Consider the following 14522-nt stretch of genomic DNA (forward strand, 5'->3'; position numbering starts at 1 on the left):
TTTTGAACCCTTAAGTCACTGAATGTCTTCTTTTTAAGTAATTGATTATAATTGATTTTTAATTTTACTTTTTGACAACTTAACTATTCAATTATGTTTTGCACATCAGCCTAAAGTTACCAAAAATATCACAATGGTTCAAATATGAATTCCGACCATGGAAAATTAAGTTCATTCTTAGGATGTTGAGCTTTATAAAATATGATTTATTTTTCAAAAATAGCAAATCTCTGCAAGTATGAAGTGCTCCTAGAATATCCAAATTGCTTTTGGAAAGTACCCTTGGTCTCATCTTTGTCTCTTGAATTCAGTGCCACTGTTGGATTTCCTTTTCAAAAAACTTGACTGTTGGAATGGACACTGGATAAGAGACTAGGTGCAATTTTTGAACTTGGCTTCTGCTGACTCTTTCTACTAATTTTTGTTGCTCTGTCTCCTTTTTTCACCATGATTTCTTCAACTGTGATTATTTATTTATAGTCACAAAATTTTATATGCTTAAAAGTGGCTAAATATTATTGCTTATTTTGTGTTTGATATTTCTAATATGGCGTTTAGATTTCTGTCTTTTTCCTGAATGAACTTCCATTTGCAACATCATTTCCGTGCAAAATGTTTACAAGTTGTATATTTTGTTAGATGACCACAGTTTTTCTAAAAAGTTGCAAATATTACATAAATCTGCACCTTGTTTTGGCATGATTTCATTGACAAAATGGCTTTCAGAAAACACAAATAACGTTTAAAAGTGTGCCCAACTTTCTATTCCCACATAGGTGTACCCTTCTCATGTTGGCAATAGCTTTTTTTATTGTCTGGGCCAATCTTTACTACCATTATTAAAATATATATTTTAAACGCTTATAATGAAAATGAAAATTAATTGGCAAACAGCAATAATCTGATAATAAAAGTCTAGACTTTGGCATGATATCTAATGACATGGCCGGAAATGATTTTTTCTAACTTTAACATTAACACAGATTTATTTTTTGATTTGGAAGGAGTATCCTGCAGCACAGACAAGCTTCAGATTGGGTAGAAGAACAGGCAAACATCCACAGCTGATAAATCCATTCTCCTCCCTGCTTCAATACGAATGGCAGAAGAAATGTATTTTATTCATCATTGGTCTATGCTTTTATTTTTTGAAATCCAAAAATTATGTTAATGTTATAGTTTAGTTGGATAAACATAAAGTGTGAATATAAATGATATATAACATATATCTCCTTATTTGAATATATATATGAAATTAATTGAGTTGACATATATATATATTTACCTATATATATATATTACCATCCTCATCAAATGTTAAATGTCAAATAGTTATATATATAACTTACTGTATAATCAAATATCAATACATTCAACTAACAAGTCATTCGGTCAAATGTTTGGGTGATTAACCATGGATTTGTTTAACGGAAAATGTATTTAGTATCTGCGACCACAGTTGCTTCCTTTGGAGAGGGAGATATGTCAACGGATGGATGTTCCTCCCACATAGGAGACACGTCCATTCATGGATGGGTCTCCTTTCAAACTGTTTAACCTTCTATATATTGAGGCCGTCAACCTACAGGTAAGATAACATCAAACACATAAAATAAACATGTCTTCATGGTATATCACCTGCAGTCAATGGGGCATTGAAAAGTATTGAAAACAATTTCATTTATTATTACAAATCAAAAGCATTCTGTAATTATTTATAAGACAGTCATCAGAGATTCAAATATACAGTCAGTTTCAAACTTATCTGCAAGAAATTAAATTTTTGTTTCAAGTCTGAAATCATAATTAATATCTATGGAAATCAAAGCCTGAACTTACAGTTACTTAAAATCTAAATTGATACTGATTAGTAAATCAATTCTATACATAATATAATCAACCTATATATAATCTGATCATTTAAATCTTAGCAGGTTATAATTCTAGCATATGTGTGAAATAATCTTAATCGCCTAATAAGCACTAAGGAAGTCAAACTACATGGCAACATTGCAGAATCAATTAACCTGACATTACTTTGAATTGGTGCCAAGAAATTCTGTAAAACTGTTGTAGTTTATATTGCTAAACATGGGGTTGAGAGATGCTTGGTGAGGTCATAATGGTCCTTTCCAGCATGCTAAATCCTGACTGGCCATAATCAAGAAGTTGACATTTCTACGTGTTATGGAAACTATGTATTTAGTTACATCATACAATCCTGATAACTTCTTAATTCAAATGAATTTAAGTTCTATTTTATTTGAATATGTTTCATGCTCGTTTTTAGTGGCCATCCCTTTGATGTTTTCAGCAATCTGAACTTCATTTGATCTTCATGTTTGATTTCCTTTCTATATATTTCTACTATGGGAGTACTCTGCATCTAGAATGTTGCATGACCATGCTTGGTAGTTTTCAGTTCTTTCTAATATAGCATAATAAGGCTACCCTGGCCTGTTTATAAGCCATTTATTAACTTATACAGTATAATGAGAATTTAATATAAAAATGAAAACCCTGTTTTGTTTTCATTTTTAATACTTGAGTTTTAACTCTTCATTTCCAACTTTGTGAGATATAGACAGGTTAATGACAGTCAGACTATTAGGTAGTCTCTCCTGGTCAATTGCCATACGATGACTTTATCAGTGTTGACTATTCTGGTAAAGTCCTAATATGTTTCTTCCTTCTGCATTGCCATTTTGGTCAGTTCTTACTTCTAGGCTATCATCTCCATGTTTCTAAATTTTTTTTTTAATAACCTTAAAGAGTTTCTTGAGTTTTCAATAATTCGAAAATTGTCAAGTTTGGCTGTACAACTGTGTTGTATGAAACACCGATCTATTCTTTTTTTGTGAGTTTTAACATCAATGGTTTTAAAATAGCTTGAAAACATAGATGCTTAATAAATGTAGACGCCACAAATAGAGAGCTAAAAAAAGGCTGAAAGGTTTCTATGGTTACAACTTGACATTTTACAGCTCAGACCTGAAAAAGAACATACTAATGTTGGAAAAGAACGGATTAACACAGCTTCGGACAATGGTCAATTTGGGTTCAGAAGTATATGTACAGGCAGAAGTGTATGTGTCATTTCTGATCTTAAATTTTCCTAATTGCATGTTTCACTTGATTTTTTCATATCTCATTGTTTATGCATTCTGAATGTAGCAAATAAACATCCAAAATGTCTTATGCTCCCTTGAATGCATTTGATATAGTTGAGAAGAAGAGTTACAATTTATTAAAATTTGAATTTCATTGTTATGTATCCATCATTTTACATTTTGTTTTGCCTTGCTAAAATTAACATGTTTGATTATGTATCTTTCTTTCTGCTTCTGTCATTAAATTGCAAGATACATTTATTGCTTTCTGTTGCAAGCAACAACGCCTGCTCTCAAAATGAGACACAGCTTTAAGTGTATTTTCTTTCATCTGGATGACCATCTCAATCAGGCTGAGCACCCTGTTAACCGTTACTGGCAAATGTGCAAGCTATACGAAGGTGATAACCATCACCACCAAATGTGCTCGCTATACCAAGCTGATAATCATAGCCACCAACTGTGCACACTATACCAAGCTGATAACCAACCACATTGTAGCAGTAGCAATGAAGTGCCCAGATCAGAAAAAAAAATGCTAGTTGTTTTTATGGGCCAAATAAAATGTTCATATTTTTGGTGTGAGTCACTTTGATCCAGAAACTCTGTAAAGCTTTAATGAATTTGAATTTCCAATTTTATTGCCAAAATCAAAGTTCTCATACAATAGTAGTTATTTATAAACGACATGCTCTTTTCTCCTTCTTCCTTTCTTCAAGTGCTAATGTTTACTTTTCATTGTGAATGTGGATATTATGACTATCCCTTGTATACTTCACTCCAAAGTATGCTTAGCTGGCTTTAATTAAGAAAATCTATGTATATGCATCAATTTGAATCCTTACAAACAACATAAGGATTATCTCGTTTGTTGCTCACTAGGTTTAAAAGGCCAACTCTTTCTGTTGTCATCAAATGACTATGTGCAGTCATGACAGGGGAGAGATGGTGGTGTTTGGAGCTATGCCTAGTTTGGAACTTAACTAGCCTACTGAACTTATACAATAAACAAAATAGTATTTGGTGATCTTAAGATTTTAAGTTCAGGTGACAAAACATTTGCAGATCTCTCTTTAAGATCATAATATAAGCTTATTCATGCAAAGAAATTAGGGTCCATAACTTGTGCATGCTGTCATTTAGGTACTGTGCACTTGTATTTTTTTCATAGCCAATGCGTAATGTTCTGTCAGCATTAGTTGGTGGTGTAACTTATATTCTGTTGTCAATGGTTGTATAAGCAATGAATGCACATGCCATCTTTTGAAATGAAGTCTGTGAATGAAACTATGCTGATTTGGGTACTTGTGTTGAGAAATTTCATAGAGACTACCTATATGAGAACATCTGATTATTTAGTATTTGTATTATTAATTATAATAACTGCTGTTATTTTGTTTGTTGCTGCAATTTGGTAGCGTAGACTAAGTACCAATCCTTCTTGAGCCATTGCCTTAGTAAATTTGGTCATCAAAAAAGTGATTTGTAATGTCCCTACTTGCAAGGGCTTATAATATTGTCCTGTTTTTTCCCAAGGAATCAATTTAAAAGATTATTAGTGCATTATTTAATCAAAGATAATTCTTCATGTATGTTCATATCCTATCTACTACATTGTATGTATAGGCTAGGTCATTCAGGGATTGGACAAGGAGACCACATTAAAGGCTTGACAAGGCCTTGGTCCCTGCCTTTCAAATGAGAGCTTTCCATTCCTCACCCTGCCTAGATGCTATACCATACCTCAGTCTTCGAACATTGGTGGGGGAGGGGGGGTCCCATAGCTCGATAAACCTAAGCCCAAGAGTCGGTATATTCCCCTCTTGCTTTAGGACTCAGCCCTACCCTCTTATCCACTTAGTTCTTACTGATTATCATAATCTTGAGATCTTTCTTGAATCATTATCTCTTCCTAATTAATTACATTGATTAGATGTTCATTTCTTTTATTTAATTATGTTAAATGAAAGAAAATGTTCATCATTCTCATTACGTTGGTATTTCTGTATAATTATGTTACCTCCTTATTATCATAATTAATATTAAACAACATTTAAAATAACAAATGTTTACCTTATTACCTTTTTTCTTTTCCAAGAGTCACAACCTTTCATAATATAAATCCTTTGAAAAGTCACAACACTTCATAGTTATAATCCTTTCGAAAAGTCACAACACTTCATAACTAAAATCCTTTGGAAAAATTCCAATACTTTATAATTACAATATTTTTGAAGTCACAACTATTCATAATTATGACCCTTTCGAAGGTTCACATCCTTTCAATAACATTCATACCTTTTCAAAAAGTCACTTCCTTATTTTCTTCATGATATTACTTTCCTTTTCTATTTTTCTTTTTTGAACTCCTCTTTTCTCCTCTTCCTTTTTTCCCCTCTCTAAAATAAACTCTCCTCCCTTTTATATCTTAATAATAAGGAGTCATGTCTATTTGTTAAATCTCTCTTGACTTTTCATTAGATTTAGTTAATTTATATTATTTATTTACTTACTTATTTGTGTCTATTATTATTTAATATGAAATTCTATTTACAAAGTTAACATACTTTCTACAATATTGTCTCTTGTATTTAATTTTATTTCTTTATTTACTTTTTTGAAAAATTATTATTTTTTATTTATTTAAAATATCATACTAAATATTATTTCATTAATAATATAGATTAAATAATAATTATTTCCTAGTTTTATAAATATAACTTTATCATCATTATTTATTTAATAACATTTTATTATCTAATTATTATTAAAATTCTATCTTATAATGGGGATATCACATGATTGAAGGGAAATATCAAGTAGTACTTGTTGGTAAAGACATTAAAGAAATTGAAAAATAAGTGGGATTTTGGGTGTTCGCAGATGCAAAGCGATTGGGTGACTTTGTGTAATTTTCTTGGTTCAGTGTAGTTGGAACCAAGAAGTGCTATTTTGGTCGTCCTATTACTTCATAATGGAGGACAAGCTTCTTGCACATACGGCAAAGAGCAATCATAGTTGCTGCTAGACCCTGCCGTCATTAACAATTTTGCAGACTCAGTGGTCCGTGTGCACATCGTTGGAGCCATGCGTGGAGAACTCTGAAAACTGTCACTTTGCTAATGTTTGGCATTGAAAATATTTATTGGTGATTAAATTATAAACTCTTGGTCCGCCATTTGCTGTAAAAGAGGATTCAATACAAGCTTTCATCAAACCTATGAGTAAAGGAGGATTTGATTTATGTTGATATTTGGTAGCTTCAATCGGATAAACCTATGAATATATATAATTATATATGAGATATAATTTTTATATATGTGTTCATGATATTTGAGATACAAGTTTATTATTATATGAGAGAAATTAATATAATAATGATTTATATATATTTGTTATATTTGTTATTATATTAATTATCTAATTAATGAATAGACATGTTCGACGAAGGGACATCTCTCTTCATAGATTATGCTCATTATAAATTTAAGAGGTAGCTGCCATTTGGAAATCACATACCTTAACAAGTAGTGCCATCACACTTGCAGTGATCCTCCAGCCTTAACATGGTATCAGACCAGTGCTGCAAATGTAAGAAAACAAGAGACACAATAGAAATGCATACCTTAAGAAGGGGATCGAAACAAACGTCCAAATTGTAGGGAAGCCATTGTTAAAGTAGTAATGGGAATGGATGAGCGCTATTACTCAGACTCTGGAAGAGTGACATATAATGTATCAGGGCTGAGAGGTAATGCTTTGGGACTCTTTGTGTCAGAGAAAGGAGGGAGAGATAATCTTTCAATATTCCTTATCAGTGTATTCAGTGGAATCTCAATATTACTAGTAATATTGGATTGTGCATTCAAACTATAAATTGGGTCAATGGTCTAGAGTTTTCGATGTTGGAGATTGGAGTTGCAGATCATGGCCCAAATGGATGTCCAATGTAGCTGTATATAGGCCTTTGCAAAACACAATGCCTACTACTATTTCGTTGCACAGGAGTCATTGATTGTGCTCAAATTCTCAGAGCTATGTCATCAATTGACAAATATGGAGGATAAAGAGACCAAATTGGGAAGCTAGATTGGGGTCAGTGAGTAGGGGCTAAGTGGTGACAAAGTGATCGGATCAAGTTTAGATAGATGTGTTAGATCTTGGCTTCAAAGTTGGTGGGGATTTACATTCGATCATCTATGTGAGGCTTAAAATGCGAGCAAATTGAATGTGGATTCTAACAGAGGATAAGGTAAAAACAATATCGATCTCCATTGACCATGAAGGGCGAATAAATATCATGCACAGGAATTGAAATTCATTCTATTGCGATCTAAAGGATGGTTGATAGTTGATGGTTTGGAACCGAATAACCCACTCCAAAGATGGTGATGACCAAAGGTTGTTGGGATGCACAAATGTGAATCACATCTCAGACGCATCATGTAGCACATCAATTGCATATCAGAGTGCGGACAAGCGATTGCGGAATCATAATAGATCATAGGTTATTTAAATAGAGGAACCCATGCTAATGATTAGTAAGGGGACAAGAAGGGCCCCACCCATATTTAAGGAGACAAATAGGATTGTGGGACCAAGGTGAGGAGTTATATGACTCATACAAGATAAGGTAATATAATTGCTTTTCATTATTTGATCACTGACAATATTTATATATATAATCCTCATATATAATAGGACATAAATATATGATGATTATGTATATAAAGTAATATATTTTCAAAATAATTTCTTATGAATATAAGTGAATATAGATTGGGAAATTGGTCATCTTAGAAAATAATATGTTGGAAATATAGATTATAGTATGCATATAGAAGATGGAATATATGCATACATGTTCAATGTATATATTTAATTAGATATTTATTTTATTGGAATATGGGGATCATTCTCAGAGTAAGATGGAATGACTTTAGTTTATAATTATCTACATTTTATTGGAAAGATCTTATATTGAGTATTATATTAGTCTCTCTTATTTATATTTCCAATATGTACTATAAGAGTGATTTGCCTTGATCTTTTCCTTTGAGAATGTTCTTGCAGGAAAAAGGAGTTTGACACTTCATTAGAGGCAACATTGGATGAGAAGCTCAGAAGATTAATGTTCAAAGATAGTCTGACGCATCCGTCTGAAGGAGCAAATAGAGGATCCTTGAAGATCTTGATCATATAATTAGAGGGAGTTTTGACTTTATGTAAACATTTTGGTATCATAGGTGTGGCTACATGATTTAATGGACCTACCCCTTGTGTGCATCATGAGGAAGTGATGACTTCCAAAGGATCATCACTTGTATTTGCAAAAGTTATTGGAAGGTGACGACTTCCAAATGATCATCGCTTGTATTTGCGGAAGTTATTGGAAGGTGACGATCTTACAATAACTTTAGTCATGATATACATTTTATGTAAATGTTGAAACAAATAATGATGGATTATATCTTGTAAATCAACAACTAAGTGCTAGATGTCATTAACTTGTCGGTCTATGAGTTGTTTGTATAGATATATAATAGGAATTTGGTGAATATCATGTGTTGATATTTTGTAGGCCATTACACAGAGTATTTGGTGAATATCATATGTTGTTATTTTGAAGGCCAAAACTTATCATATCGAATGTGATATTAAAATGGTGGATAGCTTCTGATAAAAGATATCCTTAAAATCTTCCTTTACTAATATCTGTCTTGTGTTTATCCTCCCTAGCTAAGTGGGAGTGTTGATGTTTGGTAGCTTCAATTGGATAAACTATGAATATATATAATTATATATGAGATATAATTTATATATATGTGCTCATTATATTTGAGACATAAGTTTATTATTATACGAGAGAAATTAATATAATAATGGTATATGTATATATAATTATATTTGTCATTATATTAATTATCTAATTAACAAACAGACATTTCCCATGAAGGGACATGTCTCTTCATAGCTTATGTTCATTATAAATATAAGAGGCTGCTGCCATTTGGAGAACACATACTTTAACAGGTAGTGCCATTACACTTGCAGCGATCCTCCAACCTTAACAATTTATCTTCTCTAATCTTTGTTGTCAACATTGCTGCGGCTGAAAATATTGGATGGCTAACATTGTTGTTATTGATTTTATTAAGCGACAAAAGTTATTATGGGCTCTACGAAGAGAAAACTATATATTTAGTTGGTTTGAATGAGATTGCAATAAGATTATTAACAATTTGAACAAGAAAATTGTATTTCAAACACGTGGGCCCTCCAACTCCTAAAGTTGGCGATACATTACAAGTAACAGGCGATAAAAAAATCATCCACAAGCTGTTGATGTGTATGAAGAGCAAGTAATTCGCTTAGGGCAGTTGTCGAAGTAAAAAAATTGAAAACAAATACTCTTAGTCACATTGTGATTACTAGTTGAAGGACAAACCCCTTCAAATTCTGCTATTTAGATGCCAATCTAGTCACTTAAGGTTGAGCAAGTTCACATCAGAACTTGACATTGTGCTAAACCTTTCGGATTGTAGAAAATGGATTCATATGTTTATTTCCAGCTGTTCTGAGAAGGTAGGGGTCTCATGTTTTGGTTTTTAGAGAGTTGATTCGTATAGACATTGTTTGTAATCAACCGGGAGCTATGAGGTTGTATTTCATTGAACATCAAGACCCTACAGAGAGTACACAAGACATATAAAGATTTTGTTGACATATCTTTACAGCTAGGGAACCCTTTTTCCTGGTTTTGATTCATTACTGTGACACAATTTGTAGATTTGAATATCGCACAATTTCACAGATACATAGAATAATCCAATTGATACATATGAAGTAAAACCTAGATCATACCATTCATACCACAATACCAATAGGCAAGGAAATGATTTCTTTATTAATACCAAAAACCAACATGAGTACATTACTAATGTTCTAGATATTTATAGAAGGGTCGGTTGGTTGGAAACCAACCGACGCATTTCCTCACCACCTAACTACCTAGTGCGACTAGTTCTAACAAGTACTAAACATAATAGTTACTTTATTCCAACTACATCTATCCCCCCCCAAAAAAATTGTCTTCCAGATGACTGTAGAAAATGAAACCAGCAAAAACAACTTTGACTTCAAGAGGAAGGATGGGAGGACATCCCTATGCTCGGAGCTCCCCTTAGCCATTGCAGGTCTCGCTCAGTTGCCTTATGCTTTGTTCGAATGCCCTGTAATACTTGCAATGCATCCATCTTCTTGGCTTTTGCAGTGGTGACCTTGCTCTCCAATTCAGCTTTTTCTTTGTTCCAGGGTTCGTGCATAGCAACTTTCTCCTCTGCGCACTGCTGTTGAAGATTCCTTTCCAGCCCCCAAGCTTTGGCTAGGTTTCTTTCCTTTTGAAGTTTCAAAAAGTTCCCCGAAAGGCAACCTCCATTGCTGTCAGTGCCTCTATGAGAGGCGATTGTTCTTGTCCCATGGAAATGATAGAGCCCATCCATGTAGTAGCCATGTCTTCCTTCGAATAGGCACCCTGCTCTAGTAGTTACCAATTTGTGTGGCAGTCAGTCTGCATAAAGTTTGTAGTTGCGATAGAGATCTTTATCTCTCGAAATCTGGACGTTATTATTGTTATTGTCATCATCAGCTGAAAAGGACACTTAAGTTTAGTTTATAACATTAAATATAAATGACGTGTCATTCTCATGCATTGAGGCATGAATATTCGAAGAGTCATATTTAATTATAGGAGTTATGAGAATCTCAAGAGACCTTCGGTTATAATGTGAAGAGTCTCTCCTTTTGTTATATATATTGCATTAAGCGATAGGCATTGTACACTTGAACTTTCATTATCAATAAAAATATATTTTTGTTGTGTGGTTGGGTTTTTCCTTTCATTCTAGAAGGGTTTTCTCAGGATATTTCTGGTGTTCCTTGTTTCAGTTTTGTCTTCTTCTTATTGCTAGTTATCTTTATGGTTTTTTGGGGCTTTAGATTTAACATGGTATCGGAGCATGGTTTAATATCAGCATGAGGGAGTCTTCCTCTAATGATAGTCGTTCGAGCTATGGTTATGATCATACCTATTTTGAGTCTTATTATTATGGGTATTTGTTATGTGTAAAGTTTTTTGTTTGCTCTAATTTCCCTCTTGAATGTCTCGGTTCTATTTCTCATGATCTCTGCATGAGCATTTGTTTGTTACTTTTGTTTGGTGTTTTTAGTTGTGGTAGTGATCTCTCACCGGCATTAGCTCTCTCGTCAAGTTATTGAAATTTATCATTTATGAGATAATTTGATGTTTGCATGTACTGGACTTTGTTTCACCATTTTCTGCTATTAGCCTTCATGTTTGAGTGAAATTATATATTTTTATTTGAGCATTGTCTGTGGAGCACCTTTGATCGCTTGCACCTGTATGTTAGGGGTATCAAAGGGTTTGTTAAATTTGAAATTGTTTTTATCTGCTTAGGCGCAAAATCTTCAATTTTCAAAATCACTGCAGATAAATAATCCTTATCGAAAGTTTTCTTCTTGATTAAGATATCATGTTTGTAGAGTTTCTTGATTAAGTGACTTTGATAAGGTTGAAAGGAATGTCGGTTTTCTTTTACGGCATCTTTATTAATGTCAATCTTTATTTTTGTCATGTTGTTATTGGTTTCCTTTTTTGGCTTCAGGCGTTATTATTTTATTTTTTCGCATGAGGTTTCCTATGTGTGATGTGTTTAACCAAGGATCATGACTTGTGTCTCATCGTTCTTTCTTTATCATTTCATGTTTTCTTTGTTTTTGCATGTGTTCATTCATTGTCCTAGCGTATGATTGTTTTTTGTTCTCATTCTTGTGGGTTACGTCTTCTTTTTGTATGGTGATTTATTTCTGGTCAATTCGATCTTGTGTGAAGGGCAAGGGGCATGCTTGTTGAGTCATTCTATGGCATGACATTTCACCCCATTACAGGATATGAGTCAAGCGTAGTCGCTTTATTTGTGTTTGGGGTACTATCCCATTCACCTTATTGTTGTTGTCAGAGTTTGCAACACGACAGTTAGAGACAAAGGATAATTCATTCTCATCTCTTAGATTTCGAGGCATCATATGTTATGCAAGAGTTTGGTATTGTTGATTCATTCATCGGCTTCGAGAGTTATGTTGTGGTCGTTGCATATCAAATTTGGTCTCTTTAGTGTGTGTGTCATGTTCTAGCATTGGGAGTTTCATCTCAACTGCTGTTGACGTGGACTCCCATGGCATCGTCTCTACTTAGTATTGGCGTTATCACAAGTTTTGATTACCGTGTGCTTTTCTAAGAAGATTTGCCGTTTGGTCTTGTGCTATCAAAGACTACTGTTGGGCTTACCTTTAGATACACAATAAGACAACCTTTCAGCTTCTTGAAGCATAACGACTTCATACATAAATAAAAGACCAAAATGTTTATTCATATTTCTTGAAAAATGACAAGGAATATATGTGCATGAAATCATTTACGGCTAGATGGAAAGCTTGAGAGATTGTTCTTTTCTGTAATAGGAACAAGAATTGCTATTGACAACTTAGTGTTTAGCAATGAGAGTTTTTCACCAGCAGTGGGATTTGGGCGGAATTCAGTCTTTCATACTCTAGTTTTTGGAGGAGGATCTGCAGTTTGTTGGATGATTTAGGCAGGCTTGACCTTATTTCATGGCCACCGTGGGTGCACATTTGTGATTGTCTCAGGCGAGATTGTGTCAAGCTGACACTTTGATTGCATTCTTTAGCTACAAAGTGAGACTTTGTTGTGAAATACTATTGCATGAGGTTGTAGAGATAAGTATTGCATAGAATTGAAGAGATAAGTATTATTATGATGTTTATATTATTTTCTTATAATTATATTGATGCTATGAGATTTACATTAGTTGTAAAGGCATTATTATGAATCTCTATGTTTGTGCGTTCATTGAGATTAGACTATTAGACCACAAAGAGATGAGTATTTATGGTTATATTGCTTGAAAGAGATTTAACATTGATAGTTGATTTTAATAATCTCTCTTAATTGCAGGATGCAACAAAATAAGGATTATAGCTCCAAAGGGAGATGTTGAGCTTTAGAGGGAGATCTTAGCTTCAGAGGGAGGCTTCATAATTAAGACGGAGTGCTTATAGAATCCCCTTCATTCTCATATATGGTTGTGATGCTTGTGGTATTTGTAATATTTGAGACTTTAATGGAACCGAGTCTTGTTTTTATGCCTATTTCTATTCTTCTGTGAATAAATGAGATTGTAAGATCAACTATGATAACTCTTTCACTATGCGATAGTGAACATGATGTTGAGAGAGTCCATGATCTCATCACGTTGAGAGAGTCGATGAACACCGTGTTGAGAAAGTCCATGATGTCATCATGTTGAGAGATTCTGTGATGGGAGTTAGATGTCATGTTGAGAGATTCCATGGCAGTTCACGTTGAGAGAGCCCGTGTTTAAGGGCTTAGCTGTGAGTCTTACAAATTTGTCATGTTGAGTAATTCCATGATTATTAGTGAGTAATTGTTATAGAGTTTCATCTTGAGTAACTCCATGAATTATGTTTTGAATTCATATGATCAGAATTTATCATTGACATTTTTGGTTGTAACTTTGTGTGACTGTTAAGCTAAAGATCTCTCTCTTGCTAAGAGGGAGTGTTAAAGTTTGTAGCTGTGATAGAGATCTTTATCTCTCGAAATCTGGACATTATTACCATTATTGTCATCTTCAGCTGAAAAGGACACTTAAGTTTAATTTGTAACATTAAATGTAAATGACATGTGTCATTCTCATGCATTGAGGCATGAATATTCGAAGAGTCATATTTAATTATAAGAGTTATGAGAATCTCAAGAGACCTTCGGTTATAATGTGACGAGTCTCTCCTTTTGTTATATATATCGCATTAAGCGATAGGGATTGTACACTTGAACTTTCATTATCAATAAAGATTTATTTTTGTCGTGTGGCTGGGTTTTTCCCTTCATTTTAGAAGGGTTTCCCCAAGATATTTCTAGTGTTCCTTGTTTCAATTTTGTCTTCTTCTTATTGTTGGTTATCTTTATGGTTCTAGCAAAAACAACTTTGACTTCAAGAGGAAGGATGCGAGGACATCCCTGTGCTCGGAGTTCCCCTTAGCTGTTGCAGGTCTCACTCAGTTGCCTTCTGCTTTGTCCGAATGCCCTGTAATACCCATAACATGTCCATCTTCTTGACTTCTGCGGTGGCAACCTTGCTTTCCAATTCAACTTTTTCTTTGTTCTAGGCTTCCTGCATAACAACTTTCTCCTTTGCCCATTGCTATTGAAGACTCCTTCTTTCTAGCCCCCAAGCTTTGGCTAGGTTTCTTTCCTTTTGAAGTTTTAAAAGGTTCCCCGAAAGGCAACCT

The 14522-nt window shown here is 33.7% G+C and overlaps 1 protein-coding gene across 3 annotated transcripts in view; it reads left to right on the forward strand.

Annotated features, from left to right (window-relative positions):
- Nucleotides 1–14522, forward strand: part of LOC149571522 (Prefoldin chaperone subunit family protein) — a 170455-nt gene that overhangs the window by 43579 nt on the left and 112354 nt on the right. For all 3 annotated transcript variants that reach the window (XM_089813029.1, XM_089813031.1, XM_089813030.1), the window contains one exon: nucleotides 2985–3086. In XM_089813029.1, coding sequence (XP_089669155.1) covers nucleotides 2985–3086 — 102 coding nt within the window. The remainder of the gene's footprint in view (nucleotides 1–2984; nucleotides 3087–14522) is intronic.

Source organism: Cupressus sempervirens, chromosome 2 (assembly GCF_028749045.1).
Source record: "Cupressus sempervirens isolate cs-2001-9-10 chromosome 2, ASM2874904v1, whole genome shotgun sequence".
In the NCBI taxonomy this organism is placed as follows: Eukaryota; Viridiplantae; Streptophyta; class Pinopsida; order Cupressales; family Cupressaceae; genus Cupressus; species Cupressus sempervirens.